The following is an 18059-nucleotide window of genomic DNA, read 5'->3' on the forward strand; positions in this document are numbered from 1 at the left end:
AAGCTCTGCCTGGGTTCAAATTCTGGCTCTGCCATACACACACGTATACAGATACACATATGTGTGTTTACCTATACCAGGTTCCCACACATGTATATGCATGTGCACACGTGAGTCTATGCATATGTACCTACGATTAGAGTGGAAATGGACCTGTCTGTTGAACAGATGGGAAACCAAGGCCCAGAGGGGTGGAAAGTCTCGGTGAAGGCCGGCCACCAAGTCCAGAACCGGGGTGCATCTGCCGAGTCCCAGTCCCGAGCTCTGGTCACTCTGACCCTGGCTCCCATCTTTTACCCAGGGACCTGGTCACAACCCTCTCCCGTCAACTTCCTCTTCCACCTCCCAGGCAGCCAGGCCCCCAGCTCCCAAATCCCTTGCCCATACCCCCAGGCCCCAGGACCCCTTGCTGAGCGCAGCAGTGTCACGGGTGCCAAGGGCAGGGTGAGGCCCTTCCTCCTTACCACAGCGAAGGCCAGCCGCACGGGCCTCGAGTTATAGATGATGTATCTTCTCACCTGGGGCTCCAAGAGGGCACTCTCCGCCAAGCTCCTGTACGGGTCGGCGGGAAGCTGCTCCGCCACCCAAAGGAAAGAGATTAACCAGCCATGGGAGAACCACGCCCACTTCCTTCCCCGCCAGCAGGCCCAAGGCTTCCAGCTCATGTGATCACCATGTGAAAGGGGGATTAGGCACATTCCATGCCTGAGGACGAGCTGAGAGCACTGGGTAAAAGTGCCTGGGTGCGGCTCTCAGCTCAGGGAAGGACGGGTGTCCCTGGGGAGGTGGGACGGCCTGAGATCCGGGTGGACGTCCTGGGAGGGGAGCCCTGCATCCTGACTCAGTGCCTTGCAGCAGGCCCAGGACAGCCTAATGGTGACAGCACGGGCCCTGGGTCCTGCATGCACACGCTGTTCACACAGCTTCTCTGAGCCTCAGTTTCCTCATCTGCAAAACGAGGGCAATAAGAACACCCACCTTGTAGGGCTGGGTGCATATTAAAAGCACACTCACTGGTAGGGTGCTTGGCTCAGAGCCCGTCCCGGGGTGAACGCCTGATACACGGGAGCTGTGATCAATACTGCCACGGCAGGAACGGTGACTGCAGTGCAAAGTCCCAAAGTACTGAACACCCGCGTCTTCCCGCCCAAACAACGGACAAGGAAAATGTCGAGAGCATAAAGGCCCTAGGAGAGAGGACTGCTCAGGGAAAGAGAAGCCAGCCGTTAAGGAATTGAAGATGACCCCTGAAAACACAGCGGAACAACGTGTAAGCCAGTCACCGCTTCAGAAAACCCAATCTGGAGACAAATCTTCAAAAAAGACGTTCTTCCAGACAAAAGGCCGACTGGAAATGTAGAAAGATAAAGGGGCAATTGTGCTGGTGTGGGGTTAGCGCCGGCACGCTGGAAAGCTTTCTTCTACCAGTGACCTGCTGTTTTTGTAAAATAGCAGTTCAGGTTTAAAGAAGTAAATTATAGAATCTTTAGGGTAAAATTAGCAGTATAATTGATTATTAATAAAGAATCCTCCCCAGCTAGTGCAGCGGAAGACCTTCCCACGTTGGGGACTTTAGGAAGAAAGAAAATCATACTTACGGGCATATTGTAGCAACTGCAATGTGGCCTCAATTTATTTGGCCTTGGCCTTTACCACAGGCCAAAAACAGTACGAGTGCCCTACAAGCACTAGTTCACGTAATCCCCACAAAAACCAAATATAATAGCCATTAATACTCTCTTCGTTTTACAGGTGACAAGCCTGTTAAGACACCTGCCCAAAGTCACGCAGCCAGTCAGTGGCTGAGCTGGACCCGTGCCCAGACCCACAGGGCTGTGAAGCCTCTGCCCGCACCACCAGGCTGGAAGGTACTGCAACATTATCGAACAAACTCATGTTTCTGTTCTTTCGCACATGTAGTTCCCTCTCCTAAAATGTGCTTCCTCCTAGCCACCCAGCAAACTTCTACTTATCCTTCAAGACCCTGCTCGGATCAAGTATCTACTCCTCTGTGAAGCTTTCAGAACCACTGCCACCCCAGCCCAGTGTATCATTTTCTCCTGTGAATGTCTTCAATGCCATGTACGTTTCTCTACTGTGGCATTTATGTCACACTGTCCTGATTTACCTGATGCATACTTATTTCCCCATTAGGCTCTGGAGCTGCGTGAGTAAGACACAGCGTCCTATTCACCTCTAAAATGCTTAATGCTCAGGCACACAGTGGACAACCAAAAACATACATTTGTTAAGTGAGAAGACAGTTCTAATAAACTTTCTTTATAATTCCCCACCACATCTAGCACAGAGTAAATGCTTAATAAATATTTTGTGAATAACTGGAAGATGGATGGATGGATGGATGGATGGATGGATGGAAAAACAGTAGGGACTCCATTAAGTTAACACTCACCTGAATGCCCCAGGTCTGGAGTTGCTCCTCTGCAGCTCCCAGGTCGAATGAGATGGGTGCACAGGTATTGTCAATCCGAAGAACTGTGAGGACCTGGCCATTGTGGAGCTCTGAAAGCAGACCAGAAGCTTCATCTGGCTGAATGAGCATGACTTCAGATGGGCCAGAGCCTGCTGTCATCACCCGCTCTGGCTGTAAGAACCTGCTCTTGGAGAGGAAGGACACAGTTGCCATCCTCAAATCCCTAAAGGGGAGTCCTGCAGGAGGAATAGACTGGGCCAGAAAAGTCCCAGGAGACAGAGCTGAGGCCAGAGCGTGGAGGCTACTGCAATACATAATAAGAGATCATTTAAGGAGGAACATCTCTGGAGCAAGAGCTGTCCACACAAAGAAGGAGAGGTCATGAGTTCCCCATCACAAGAGATATTTAAAGAGAGGCTAAACAACTAACTTGGAGGGAAGGATGCAGTGGGTATCTATTCGAGCACAGGAGAGGAACTTGCAAGCCCATTTAGAGGGAACTGACTGTGCTGAGTAGAAAAAGGGCCTCCCAAAGATGCCCACATCTCAAACACCAGAACCTGTGACTGTCTTAAGTCACATAACAAAGGGAATCAAGGAAGAAGATGGAATTCAGGTTGCTAATCAGCTGACCTTAAAATAGGGAAATGATCCTGGACTTAGTCAATGTAATCACAAGGGTCCCTTAAAGTGGAAGAAGGTGGCAAAAGAAATCTGTAATTGCAGGGTGATGCAACCAGGGAAGAAAGACACAGAGAGATGCAATGTTCCTGAAGACAGAGAGAGGGGCCAGGAGCCATGGAGGCTCTAGAAGCTGGAAAAGGCCAGGAAACAGATTATCCCTAGAGCCACCAGAAAAGAATGCAGCCCTTGACTTTAGCCCAGAGAGACCCAGGTTAGACTTCAAACCTCCAGAACTGTACGATGATAAATTTGTGTTGATTTAAGCCACTGTTTGTGGTGATTTGTTATAGCAGCAACAGAAAACTAATACACCAACTTATTGGTAACCTCATCCACGTATGTCTGCAATTTACTCAACGTTTTATAAGTATAAAATCAATTAAGTCTTTAGTCTCAAAAGACACCACAGCAGAGCTGACAGCAGGTTATTCAAACTGTTGCCCTAAAAAAATAGAAAACAACAACACAAAAAATTTCTTTCCTGCACCAGAAGACTCGAAAGTACACTAATGTTTGCAGCTGCAACATTCACAGTAGCCAAAAGCCAGAAACAACGCAGGTTTCCATCAACAGATGAATGGACAAATAAAATGTGGTATATACATACAATGGAATATAATTCAGCCATAAAAATGAAGTTCTGGGGAAGCAGATGTGGCTCAATCGATTAGATTCCCGTCTACCATATGGGAGGCCCTGGGTTCGCTTCCTAAGCCCTCCTTCTGAAGGCAAGCTTGCCTGCGCCTACGGAGAGCTGATGGCCTGCACCCACAAAGAGCTGGCAGCCCGCACCCATGGAGAGCTGACAGCCCACGCCCCGCCGAGAGCTGGCACAGCAAGATGACGCAACAAAGGGAGACAAGCAGACATAGAAGAATGCACAGTGAATGGACACAGAGAGCAGACATCAAGCAAGTGGCAAGGGGGTGGGATAAATTTTTAAAACTTTAAAAAAAAAAAAAGAAGTTCTGATACATGTGATAACATGGATGAACCTTGAAAACATGATGCTAAGTAAAATAAACCAGACACTAAAGGACAAATATTGTATGACTCCACTTTTAGGAACTATCTAGAATAGGCAAATTCATAGAGACAGAAAGTAGATTAGAAGTTACCACTGGAGGGAAACGGACTTTGGCCCAGTGGTTAGGGCGTCCGTCTACCATATGGGAGGTCTGCGGTTCAAACCCCGGGCCTCCTTGACCCGTGTGGAGCTGGCCATGCGCAGTGCTGATGCGCGCAAGGAGTGCCGTGCCACGCAAGGGTGTCCCCCGCGTGGGGGAGCCCCGCGCGCAAGGAGTGTGCCCGTGAGGAAAGCCGCCCAGCGTGAAAAGAAAGAGCAGCCTGCCCAGGAATGGCGCCGCCCACACTTCCCGTGCCGCTGATGACAACAGAAGCGGACAAAGAAACAAAACGCAGCAAATAGACACCAAGAACAGACAACCAGGGGAGGGGGGGAAATTAAATAAATAAATACATCTTTAAAAAAAAAAAAAAAAAAAAAAAAAAAAGAAGTTACCACTGGAGCAGATGTAGCTCAGCAGTTGAGCTCCTATTCCCACATATGAGGTCCCAGGTTCAATCCCCAGTACCTCCTAAAAAAAAAAAGAAGTTACCAGGGTGGAGGGAGGGGGAAGGAAGAGTTAATGCTTAAGGGCACAGAGTTTTGGTTTAGGGTGATAACATTTTGGTAATGATTGGTGGTGAAGGTAACACAACATTGTCAATGTAATTAATGCCATTCAACTATACATTCAAAAATGCTTAAAATGGCAAATTTTGTTACATATGTTATTACAATAAGATTCAAATTATATATGTACATACATGTTTAGTTTATAGAACAGTAATAAAATGAACACCTGGGAAACGGACTTGGCCCAGTGGTTAGGGCGTCCGTCTACCACATGGGAGGTCCGCGGTTCAAACCCCGGGCCTCCTTGACCGGTGTGGAGCGGCCCATGCGCAGTGCTGATGCGCGCAAGGAGTGCCCTGCCACGCAGGGGTGTCCCCCCATAGGGGAACCCACGCGCAAGGAGTGCGCCTCGTAAGGAGAGCCGCCCAGCATGAAAGAAAGTGCAGCCTGCCCAGGAATGGCGCCGCCCACACTTACCATGCCGCTGACGACAACAGAAGCGGACAAAAGAAACAAGACACAGCAAATAGACACAGAGAACAGACAACCAGGGGAGAGGGGGGCAATTAAATAAATAAACCTTTAAAAAAATAAATAAAAAAAATAAAATGAACACCCATGTGTACACACACACACATACACACACACTCTTGCCCTGCAATGCTAGTGAACAGATCGTGAGTCTGAGGCCAGCTGGAGTGAAGGCTCCAAACTGAAACTCCCTCCAGCCCAAGGAGGAATGGCAGCAGAGGGAAGCCAACCTGCCTACCATTCTGAGTAAGGAAACTCTGGACAAAAGGACCGCACTCTCCTCCCCCCACAGTATAAAACCTATGAGGCACCCCTCAGCAGCCAGGAGCTTTGTGCAGGGGATTCCAGCCCTGAGGCTCTAGGATCCCAGCATGCAGCTGTGCAAGGCAGGGCACTGGATATTTGGCATGCCCTGTGTGAGCACGGCTTAGAAGATGGGGCAGGACTGAAGGAATTAAACCACCAAGGGGTTATTATCTACTGGCCAAAGCTCCTGTTACCTTAGAGCCCAGTTCTGGACCAGAACCTGAGTGTTCAAAGAAAAATGACCAGCTCTACCTTCTTGGGAATCCCAAACACACTCTCTCTCCCCTCTCATCCCCATCACTGAGCCCTGCCAACTGGGCCTCCAAAATCTCACCCAGCTCCACACACCTCTTGGCATCTTCACACACAGCTCGGCCGAGCTGCCTTTAGCTCTCTCTGGCATTCCACAGTAGCCTCCCGCCCAGCCTCTTCAAACCTATTTTTCCCTCTACAGTGCGTTCCCACAGGGCAGCCAAAGTGAACCTCTCAAAGGCAAATCAACCCTTCTGTATTGCTGGTGGGAATGTAAAATGGAGCAGCTGCTGCGGAAAACAGTTTGGCAGTTCCTCAAAAAGTTAAACATAGGATTACCATATGATGCGGCAATTCCACCACTAGGAATAGACCAAAAGGTCTGAAAACAAGGACTCAAACAGATATTGTATACCAGTGTTCTTATAAGCACTGTTCACAAGAGGCAAAAGGTAGAAGCAACCCAAGCGTCCATCAACAGAAGAATGAATAAACAAACTATATCTACCCATACCTTGGAAGATTATTCAGCCATAAAAAGGAATGAAGTTCTAATACATGGTACAAGGTGGAAGAACCTTGAAATCAGGATCCTAAGTGAAATAAGCAAAACCCAAAATGACAAATACCGCATGATTCCATGTGGTGGCTTGGAGCTACATACCCCAGAAAAACATGACCTTAAACTGAATCCATTTCTGTGTGAGTGAATCCATCGTAAATTGGCCCTTTTGATGAGGTTACTTCAGTTAAGGCGTGGCCCAGCTCAATCAGGATGATTCTTACTTAATGCTCTTTCTAGAGGCCTTTAAAAGCAGAATGAAATTCAGACAGAGAGAAAGCTATAGTGGGAAGAGCCAGAAGCCTGAAGTCAACAGAACCCAGAAGAGAAAAAGAAGGGAGAGACCAGGTATAGCAGTTTGGCATAGTCATGAATTCCAAAAACAGACATTGGATTAAGTTTGCAAACTGGTCTGTACCTGGGCATGATTAAATTACAATTGGGGTTTGAATGGACCACGTCAGTAGGGTGTTGAATCACCCAGTGACTCAACCAGTGGGTAGGGACTCAAAGATAAAAGGCATGGCAAAGGACAGAAGGTAAGGGTTTTGATGTTGGAGTCTGATGTTGAAGTCTTAAGCTGGAGCCCTGGGAAATAAGCACACAGAGGACAGAGAAACAAGCCCCAGGAAGAGAGGAACCCTGATCCCGGAGAGAAGCAAGCCCTGGAAAGAGAGGAACCCCGAGCCCAGAGAGAAGCAAGATCCAGGAAGAGAGGAACCCAGGAAGCCTAATCCCTTGCAGATGTTGGCAGCCATCTTGCTCCAACACATGGAAATAGACTTTGGCGAGGGAAGTAACTTATGCTTTATGACCTCGTATCTGTAAGCTCCTACTCCAAGTGAAGACTCTTTATAAAAACCAATTGATTTCTGGTAATTTTGCATCAGCACCCCTTTGGCTGACTAATATACCAGGAGAGGCTGCCATGTGCATTGCCACATGACAGAGGAGCCAAGGACCAAGTTATTGCCAGGAGTCAGCCCCAGAATGCCAACCCTTGCAAAGAAAGTATCACCTAGATGATGCCTTGATTTGGACTTCTCCTAGGCTCAAAACCAATGAGCCAATAAATTCCCACTCTTTAAGGCAACCAATTGCATGGTATCTGCTTCAGCAGTAAGGAAACTAAAATATTCCACTTACAGGAAATACTTAGAATAGGCAAATTCATAGAAGCAGAAAGTGGTTTAGAAGTTACCAGGAGCATGAGGAGAGGAAAATGGAAACTAATGCTTAATGAGTACAGAATTTCAGTTTGGAGTGACGAAAAACTTTTGGCAGTGAATGGTTAGCACAATAATGTAAATGTAATTAATGCCACTGAATGTCCACTTTAAAATGGCTAAAATGGTAAAATTTTATGTAAATGTTACGATAAAAATTTTTCAAAAAGCAAATCAGATGACAGTTGACTCCTTAGTAAAACCTCTGACAGTCTCCCAGTATTCTGCTGATAAAATTCCACCTCCTTGCCGCGTTCCCCCAGCCCTTCGAAGAATTAGCCTCCTGCCAAACTCTCCTTGAGCCTCTCTGCCTCTTTCTGTGTCTTGTCACCCCAGGCTCCTGTGTCCCTTGAACATGGCAGGTTCTCTTAGCACACGCTGTTGCTTCTCACTGGAACACTTCCCCTTAAAGTAGGCTCAAAAATTGGAACCCAGTTCACTAATGACTTCTCTCAGGGAGCCTTCCCTGATACTCTAAACTCTTCACAGATCAAATCCTTCTGCAAAATTCACCCATAACTCCCTGCTGTTCTCCTTTACATGCATCAAAATGAGTACATATGCATGCGATTATTTGACTGAAGTCTCTCTTCCCCACCAAGCTATATGCTCCCACACTGGTTGTGCTCATCACTGAATCCTTCGAGGTGGGCTCAACGCCTGATGCAGTCGGCACTAAATAAATGTCTGACATACAGATGAATTAAAACAATAAAACTCTGGTCCCCAACATGTTTGGGTTCTTTTTCACTTCCTGGAGTATCGCCAATGATCTCAAGATGGTGACAGAATTTTATCTCCTGCCAAAACAACTTTATTTTGATTTACCTTTTTTTCTTCTTGTTTTATGTTGTCTTGGACAAGGGCTAAGGGGTGTGGAGGCAAGATGGTGAGGGTCACTGCCAACATATCAAGTTAAGAAGAGGTCTGCCTTAGTTTGCCAAAGGCCTGCCAATATGAAGTACCAGAAATGTGTTGGCTTTTATAAGGGGATTTATTTAGGGAAAAAGCTTATATTTCCGAGGCCGTGAAATGTCCAAATCAAGGCACCATCAGAGATGCTTTCTCATCAACATCAGGTACCGTTGATCCCGGTGTCCTGCCACGTGGTGATTAGGCACGTGGCAGGACTCGCCTCCACAGCCGTGGGCTGCTCTGTGGGTCCAGCCTCTCGAGCGCCTCTTTCCATGCCTCTGCGCCTCCTGGTTCCAGGACCCAGAACCTCTCTCAGCCTCTCAGGGCTTCTCTGTCTTCCTGCAGTTCTCTCTCTCATATGGCAGGATCAGTACGGCAGATTCCCTTCTCTCTATGTGTGTGTGTCTCTCTCTCTGTGTCTCCTTTTATATCAGACCCAGCAAGAAGCTGGAGACCCCCACAAGAGGGCGGAGACCCCCGCAAGAGGGTGGAGACCCAGGCTGGCTTCGGCCTCATGGCGCAGTCCAGCCAAAAGCCCTAAAGCAGTCTGATGCCGTAATCTAAACTATGTCCCTTCAACAAACTTCAATGCAAGCGACGGGCACCACACTTACAGAAATGGCTAAGTTCAAGAACATACTCTTCTCCTGGGACTCACAAAATGCACACTGTCACAGGGCCATGCTGGCTTAGGGTGGGCCCCAGTCCAGTATGACTGGGGTCCTTACAGGAACAGACGCAGGCATGCACGGGGACAAGGCCACATGCCAACAGAAGCAGAGTCTGGAGGGACGCATCTCCAAGCCAAAGAACGCCAAGGACTGCCATCAGCCGCCAGAAGCTAGAAGAGGCAAGGAAGGACTCTTCCCTCGAGCCGAGCCGACAGAGAGAGGCTGGCCCCGCCCACGCCATGATTTCCGACTTGGAGGCTCCAAAGCTATGAGGGCATAAACGCCTGCTGTTTGAAGCCACCCACTTGGTGCCCATTTGTTCCAGCAGCCCCAGGTAATGAACGCAGACTTCAGAGTCATGATTGCCTTGACTCCTCCACAACCCTGAAAGGTGGGCACCTGCTTATGGTAAAGGCAACTGGGCCCCTGAATGGCTAAGAAACCCGCCGGACATTCACAGGGAAAATGAGTGGAAGAAAGAGAAGACGCGAGGACAGCAGGAGGTGTTCCAGACTGTAGGCAGCGAGGCTGGACAAGCTCAGACGAGCTCCTCACCTCACAGGACCGGAAACCCATGTCAACGGGGACTCCAGGCAGGAAGAATTACGCGGGTCCCCAAGCTTGGCTCTTTGCCTGTTAAAGAAAGGATTTGCCCAAGCAATGCAAAGACCTTTTGCCGAGTTTGCCTTTCAAGACATGAGTTCCTGGGTTCTTGGCAAAAGTATCTCTCATCTGGTCTTCAAAGAGAGAACAGCAAGTCCTCAACTTAGAAAGACTTCTTTTTACCCCTAGGGTAAAAAAAAAAAAAAAAAAGATCCTAAAAGCTACCAAAGAAGTTGGGGGAGGAGTGAGAATTCAGATTGGCTTGCCAAAAATCAGTGCAGCAGTAACTTCAAAGTGCTGATGGAACACTATTTCATTCCATTCCATTCTGTTGCAATTTATTTTGCACATATATTGCCTTCCTGATACAAGTAGTGATAAAAGAAACCCTTGGTTTTTAGTGGTCAAGTTTCAAATCCTGTCAGTATTCAGCCACATTTCTCTGAATCCTATAATTGTTGTTTCCCCTTGCCTATCCTCAGCCACTCATTCATTCATTCATTCATTCATTCAATTCGTTCGACAAAATACTTATTCAGCATCTACTATGGACCAAGCCTTGTGCTAGGTACTGCAGGTACAGGGATGAACAAGACAAGCACAGAGCCCCTGCCCTCACAACACTTACACTCTAGCACCGAAGTTGGATAGCCAATACTTTATTAAACGACTATTTAGAGACTGGAACAAGTACTACTGGACAAAGGAGACTATATGAGAGAGATCTGACTTAGGCTGGGCCATCAGGAGAGGTTTCCTCAAGGAAGGGGTAATTGAGCTGAGGTCTCAAGGACGAGTGGAAACTAAGCAGAAGGAAGAGGGAAAGGAGAAGGGAAAGAGCAAGCCAGGCAGAAGGAACAGCCATTGCGAAGGCCCTGAGACAGGACAGCCTAGCAAGGAACAGAGCGGGGGGAAGGGGCCATCCAGACAGGCCCTGCAGGCCAGGGAAGGATGAATGGAAAACACTAAGGCAGAAAATGATATGGCCAGATGCATATTTTGAAAGGATTTCTTTGGGTGTCATGTAGAGAATGGATAAAAGGGGCAAGGCTGAAGGAGGGGAGACCAGATGGAAGACAGAGGGGCCAAAGAGGTGGTGAGAGAGAGAGAAGTGGGTAGAGAAGATTGAAACTGGGATGGCTGGAAGTGTATCCACAAAATATCTGCTCTACTCTAAAGGAACTCTGTACCCCCTCCTCCCTCGACCCCCACTCATGCCATGTGAGCCGGCACAGCATCCCAGGATAGCGGGGCGAGAGCTTACCTTGTCCCCAGCCAGGAGGGCTCCCCCCAGGCAGGGCGTTCCAGCTGGGGGAGGAGGTGGGCAGTGGGCTGGCTGCCCCACCAGGGTCCATCTGGGGGTCGTAGGCCATGCAAACAGCCCGCTGGACTGCTACTTCCCCTTCTCAGAGCTGCGATTCATTCTGGAATGGCGGGCTCAGCACTGTATGCCTTCAGAAACAGCAGAAAAGGAACTTCAGGCAGGGGTCTGGGGAGGCTGGCCTTCTTAGGGCTCTCTGGGGCCCAAGGCTGTCTTTGATCTTTCCCATCATGCTGAGAACACTGCTGGGAGAGGAGGAGGAGGAGGAGGCAGTAAAATACACAGAGGCCCTGACTGAGAGCTTCCCACCTGGTCATGGGCCTCCTCCAGCTCAGCCACAGCGCAGGACCCACGGGGCACTCTGGCACTGACCAGGCCTCACTCCCAGGCATCCGGGATTTCTGTTTCCTCACCGAGGGTGACCCAGAGGGCCAGGTATGAGACAGGTATGTTCATTATGGGAAGCCTTGTTTACTCAAAGGATCTCAAATCACTTCCCATAATACGGTGCAAAATACAAATGAAAAAATCAGGACAGTGGGAAACACAGATGATTATCCCAAAAAAGTCAAAACCACAAGAACAAAAACACAGATATTCATCCAATCTGGCTCCCGAGCAGAAGGGGCAGAGGTCTTGTGTTTCAGCACATAGACTCTAGAGTCAGACTACACCTGTTTAAACCCCAGCTCTGCCACCTGCTAGTTAGGTAAACTTGGGCAAGAGCTTCAGAGTCTCATCTATGGTGGTTTGAGACAATTTTTATGAATCCAAAAAAAGAGAAATACTATGTTTGTAAATTAATCTGTTCCTCTGGGTGTGATACCCTTTGATTATAGTAAATTCAGCTGAGATGTCTTTGACTAGATTTCCTGTTAAGACCAGGCTTTTTGAATTGACTGTGTCAGAGGGCGTGACTCAGGCTGAGTCCCCACCCCCTTGCTGGGACGGATATAGAGAAACACCTGCTCAAGAAAACACAGGAAGAAAGAGCTCAGTCATTTTTGATCTGGCCATGTGACAAAAAGAAGGCTCAAACATCTAAAGCCCGGGGGAGAGAAGAAACGTTTTGCCTGAGAGTTCACAGCTGACCTTGGAAGAGAGTGGAGACTGATCCAGGAAGCCCTAGAGACAAGCCCTCTGCCAGGAGGGAGAGGACCTCACTAAGCACCAAGCCTCCAGAAGCTGGGCCCGCAGACCCCAAGGGGAAGGGGAAGCCCAGAGGGGAGGGCAGAGACCAGCCAGAGGTCGGCCACCATCTCAATTTAACACGTGGCAACTGACTGGTGAGAAAGCAGCCTTGAGTTAGACTCTTTGTGTCCCTGTGGCTGTAAGCATTACCCCAAATAAATATCTGTGATCAAAGTCAACAGATTTCTGGTACTTTGCATCAGCACCCCTTGGACTGACTGAGACACCATTTTAAAACCACATACCTTCCCTACAAGGCCGCCGAAAAGTCAGTGTGATGATATACACGAAGTGCATAAAATGGCCTATGAAACAAGGTACACACTCCATTAATATTAGCTACTGTCATTGCTTGGAAGTGACAGTGACACAGTTGCTGGGCCTGAGTCAAGGATTTGGTTTTGAACTTCTAGGTGGCCAAAGCTAAAATGGAAGCACTGTCGTAGCATCTAAGGAGAAAAGACAATGGGGAGGGGAAGCAGAGCATCTTCCTGGCACTAAACACCTTCAGAAAAGTGTCCAAAGACTCCAAAGCTGGGTCACCGAGGGCCACCGTGGCCCTCATCCCTGGCCCCTTTCTGTCAGCAAAAGAAGTGATGCTCTTTGTGGGTGTTTCCTTAATGAGAAACTGAGTTTCCACACACAGGCCAGCTGTACCCTGAACACTTTACCTCTGTTATGTGTCCACCTGGGGCCTGGGAATCACCCCTCCCTATGGAAAACGCTAAGTCCCCTGGGTGACACAGAGCCCTGCTAAGGGCCTTGACGGAAGCCCACTCAAGTCATCTCTTGCTGCCATGGACAGCAATGCTGGGCAAGACCGGAAGCGTGGCCAGGCAGCAAGAGGCAGTCTGCTTGAATCCGACCTGGCCCAAGGGCCAATGACTACAGATCAGGCCCCCAAGGGTGGTCACCTGGGCCCCAGGCTCACCACCCCCCACTTCTCTCAGTAATTCAAGCAGGTCTGACCGTGTCTTTTGCGGGGCCCCTCATTCAAAAAGTATTAAGAAATTCAAGAGGGCCACAGCAGCATTAGACCAAGCGTGGGCCCTCTCTGACTGCACACACCCTAACCTGCCTTCAAACCCCAGAAGAGCTCTTGGGGTTCCCCCTCCCCAACCAAGAAGATACAAAGTCTGAGCCTTTAATAGCAACCCTCATGCACCTGCCCTGTCCCAGTCTCTGAACTGGAAAGCAGCAGAGTATTATGAAAAGGTCATGGACTTTCAAGCCCAAAAGCCTGGACTTGAATCCCCGCTCGGCCACTCACAAGCTCTGTGATATTCCCTGTCAAGGTACTCAGAGCCCTGGGCCCTGCTGTCCTCATCTGTAAAATAGGGAAACAACAGCCTACCCCGCCCATCTGCTGTGGGCTGTCAGAAGGAAACGCGAGCGGGACATCCTGCTCCCTGCGCAGGTGCCTTTCCTCAAGATGTTGTTCCTGTTTCACAAGAGAGAAAACTGGGCTCAAAGATGGGAAGTGATCTGCCTGTAACAGCCAACCCCATAATTACCACACCCTTGTGCTATTTCTGAGCCTGTTCCTTTAACCACCTGTAGCAGTTTGATATTGTTTATGAATTCCAAAAGTAGATACTGGATTATGTTTGTAAACTGGTCTGTCCCTCTAGGCATATTAGGTCATATTGGATTCAAAGGTTTAACTTTTACTTGTTTAAATAATGATTAAGGCCTTGATTGGGCCACGTCAGTAGAAGGTTGAGTCCAAGGGGGCGGGGACTCACAGAGAACCCTCAGCACAGAGAAGGGAGGTTGGAGTTTAGGACACTGGAACCTCAGGAAGTAAACACACAGGAGGGCACAGAGGAATAGAGACGGCTCCTTAGACACGGCAGAGGCCCTGGGAGAGGAACGAGCCATTCGTCTGATACTTTGCAGCTGCAGAGACCAGAGAACTGAGCAGCTGAGCCCAGAGAGAAATGAGCCCCGGGAAGGAGACGAGACTTCTCAGCCTACAGCTGGTATTGGAAGAAGCTGGGACCACGGAGCCTTAAGAGGTGGAGGAAGGCGGAACACCAGCATCATCTTGCTCCAACACAGGAAAATAGACTTTGGTGAGGGAAGTAACTTACTCTTGATGGCCTTGTGTCTGTAAGCTTCTACCCCAAATAAAAACCCGTATTAAAGCCAACAGATTTCTGGTACTTTGTTTCAGCGCCCCTTTGGCTGACTAATACATCACCTTAAAAAAAAAAAAAAAATGGGTTCTAGGAGGCTGTGTTTACCAGGTGTGATCTAGTCATAAATTTCATACTGCGTTTTGGGGGAATAGGGAACACTGTGGGAGAAAAGGGACCACTGGGGAAGGCAGGGACGGTCTCCTCCAGGCCTAGCCCAAGGCCAAGCCTGCAGCAGGCAGTCGCAAGCATTGCTGAACATTTACCAGTCGACTGTACCAACCTTCCTTCCTTCCTCTTACTTTGTACCAAAAGAGACATGAAAACAACAGCTATAAGGATGTCTGCCCTGCACCTGACAATCACGGCAGCCCTTTCCACAACTGCTTAATCTATCCCCTCCAAGACTCACGAAGCAGAAGTAATCCTTAGATCCATTTGCTGGAACCCAGGGACATCATCTAGGAACCTGCAGCCCAGAGAACCTATAGCAGAGTCTGAGAGAGACCTGTGGGACCCAGGCGCCCACCCTCCGCCTCTCCAAGCAGAAGGGACCCCAGGCGAGCTGGAGCTACATGGGTATCCCTCCAGGTGGCACGGAATGTTCCATTAGGTTCTCTGTAAAACTAGATTCAGGCCACTCGAGGCAACCACTTGGTTCTTCTGAAATAATCCCTCGGGTAGGCATGGGCTTTGGGAAGAAATCCCAACACCCAGCTGGCCAGTTAGAACTCATTCATTCACCTGGAGGCTGTTCTAGTGTCATAGCTAAAAGTAGCCTGCCCAGTCCTGCCACTTCCCACCTGTGTGACCTTGAGCAAGTTATTTAACTTCTCTCTGCCTCGGTTTCCTCATGAGTAAATGGAGAAAATAATGGTAACCTTAGGGTTTTTGTGAGGCTTAACGAGTTTACACAGGCAAAGCACTAGAACAGAAATCACTGGAAGTACACAGCTGTCATTATTTTTACTCCACGGACATACCCTAAGAACCCTCTAATCTAGTGCCAGGCCCTGTGTTTTTCTGATTATAAAACGAGAGATAAACTCTAAAGTCCCTAATCAGCTCTCCCTGCTGGGGATCACCATCTGGTGGGACACACAGCCATAGAAACAGAATTATGAAACAATCACCAAACAAGGAAATAAGAGGGAACACCTGGGCAGGGAGAAGGTTCTGCAGGCGGCTTGTGGCAGGAGAGGTCTAGGCTGAGCTGGGGGGGGGGGGGTAGGATGGCAGTCCAATCAGGGCATCGGGCTGCACACACCCCTAGCCTGTGCACTCCCTGTGTTCTCATTCTGGCCCCACCCCATCCAGCCAATCTGGACTCTGTTGGCCTGAGGAGGCCAGCAGCAAGACCCATCCTACATCACACCAGCCCTAGGGGGATGGGGGAGGGAGAGGCAGTCTCCAGGGTGGAGGCAGGGCAGAGGGTGTGAGGGCAGCGCCAGGCCCCAGCAACTCGCCATTCACTCCCTCCACTTTTCTGAGTTCCCTTTCCTGATTCTGCATTTTAGCCAGACCTTCCAGCTGTCCATCTGGGAAAATGTTTTCAAAGTCCTTTTGGGTAAAGGGCTCCATCTCTGCAGACTGGACACTGGGCGCCCAACCTCTCCAAGGAAGAGGCGCGTTTTTGTCAGAGAAGGGGAGAAACCTCGTGTTTTCGAAGGTCAAGATGGTTTGGGTTTGTTTGTTAAATTGCAGAGTTCCAACAAGAGAACCTAAGAGGGCCTGACACAGAAGTTTTGGGGGTGGAAATGCCCTGAGGGAGAGAGAGAGCTAGTGGGTCGGTGATTTCCATTTGCAGATGAGCAAATTAAGCCCCGGAAAAGAAAGTGATCTATCCGTGGTCAAGAAGCCAGTCGGGGGCAGAGCCCCCTGAAACTGGAACCCGGGGCTTTTGCAGGAGGAAGCGTCCCACCCGCCTGCCTTGGACAACTACATCTTGCGCAGTCTCTTCCCTCAAGTTCTGCCCCAGCTCTGCTCCCTGGGGATCTCCCTTCACCCTATAAATTACCGCCCCGCGGCCACGGGCTCACAGAAGCTGCCCTTCTCCCACGCACGACACGCCGGGGGAAGGCGGCCCAAAGGCGCACGGAAGAACCTAGGACTCAGACCCCCCGCGCCCACCCAAACCTTGAGGGTCCAAGAGCAGGCCGAAGCGGCGGCCGCGCGTCAGAAATCTAAGCGCGGCGCCGGCCCCGCGCGCCCCTGGCCGGCCACCGAGCGCTCACTTACCCGCCCTCGCCGCCGCCGCCGCCGCCGCCCGGGGACGCCGAAGGCAGGGGGACCCTTGCCTCTCTGGGCCGCGCGCCGCAGCCTCCGGGCACCGCCGCCAGGCGCCCTGCCGCTCCGCCCGCCTCCCGCGCTGCGCGGCGCCGCCCTCCTCGGTCCCGCCCCTGGAGGATGAAGCGGCCCCCGCTCGGTCACCCCCCTGGGAGGAGCCGCCCCGCGAAGCTCGCCTCCGGGCCTGGAAAAGAGGCTTCCCTCTCGGGCCCGCGTCGGAGCTGAGCTGGGAGGCTGCGTTTCATCAGCCGGGCTCCCTCCTGGGACTCCGGAGAGTCTCTGCGTCTTCAGCGGCCACGTGTACCTGGGGCGCTGCGGGCCGCCCGCATGACCCGGGCCTAGACCCCGCCCGGCTCCAAGCCTTTGTCTCCCCGTTTTCAGAGGAGCGACTTACCTCTTGTGGACCGGTCCAGGTCTCACTACAGTCATGGAATTAAGCTGATGGGATATTTGGGCCCAGAAATTTATCAGGACTGTTTGCAATGAGGAATCATATGTGCGCAGTCTTATTTTTTGTAAGAGCATCAGTTTGGGGATCAGACTACCTGAGCGCTAATCCAGGACTCCCCAATTATCTGGGATATCATCTTCAGTAAACTCTTTAGTCTCTCCGTACCTTTTCTGTAAAAGACTGATAATGATAACTATTTCATGGGGCTGTGTGAAGATTTAATGAAATAATCTATGTGACATGTACACAATTGCCAGGCGGGTAACTGCTCACCAGATGTTAGCTGCCACCCCCACATCGTCCCTTATCATTTCAAGAGGGCCTACCGTGCAGTCAGTCCCCCTTGCCCTGAGGAAGCCATTAACCTGGTGTTTTTTTCCATAGAGCACACATGTCCCAATGCGTGTATATTTCTATGTACAAGAGCTTACTCTAATCTGGTGGGCACCCTGCCTCTGCTTTCAACAAAGTACCTTGGAGTGTACCTCCTGCCAGAATGCTCTCGTTTCTTTTTAAAGGCTGCATAAACCCCCATGTATGGTGGAACAGGTCTCTCTTTTTCTTGCCCCTCCTCTTGGTGGACTTGTAGGGGGTTCCCACTCTTGCTTTCTCAGGCCTTGCAGCAAAGTTCATATGATATCTTTGCACAACCATCACAGCCTACACTTCCTTGACAGAATGTTGTACATTTTTTATTTCAACAGATATTGCCAATTGCTGGGGCCTCTCAGACCTGAGCTGACTGTGTGCTCGGCCAGCCCACAGAGGCAGACTGCTTAGAAACAGTAAGCAACGATTGAGAAACTGACAGCAGTTACCAACCAGGTACCCTCAGTCACCAGACAATAG

At 49.8% G+C, this 18059-nt stretch overlaps 1 protein-coding gene across 3 annotated transcripts in view; it reads right to left on the bottom strand.

The window, feature by feature from the left end:
- The window catches only part of TMEM268 (transmembrane protein 268), a 28588-nt gene extending 11757 nt beyond the window's left edge, over window positions 1-16831 (bottom strand). Inside the window, exons 1-4 of one of the 3 annotated variants that reach the window (XM_058302494.2) lie at window positions 16712-16831; window positions 11088-11275; window positions 2414-2523; window positions 465-572 (exon numbers count right to left, since the gene is read on the bottom strand). In XM_058302494.2, coding sequence (XP_058158477.1) covers window positions 465-572; window positions 2414-2523; window positions 11088-11196 — 327 coding nt within the window. In that variant the 5' untranslated portion in view covers window positions 11197-11275; window positions 16712-16831. Of the gene's footprint in view, window positions 1-464; window positions 573-2413; window positions 2621-11087; window positions 11276-16711 lie in introns of all 3 variants that reach the window. The other 2 variants (XM_071217034.1, XM_071217035.1) reach the window with 2 other exon arrangements.
- Between the last annotated feature and the right edge of the window lie 1228 nt (window positions 16832-18059).

Source organism: Dasypus novemcinctus, chromosome 8 (genome assembly GCF_030445035.2).
Source record: "Dasypus novemcinctus isolate mDasNov1 chromosome 8, mDasNov1.1.hap2, whole genome shotgun sequence".
In the NCBI taxonomy this organism is placed as follows: Eukaryota; Metazoa; Chordata; class Mammalia; order Cingulata; family Dasypodidae; genus Dasypus; species Dasypus novemcinctus.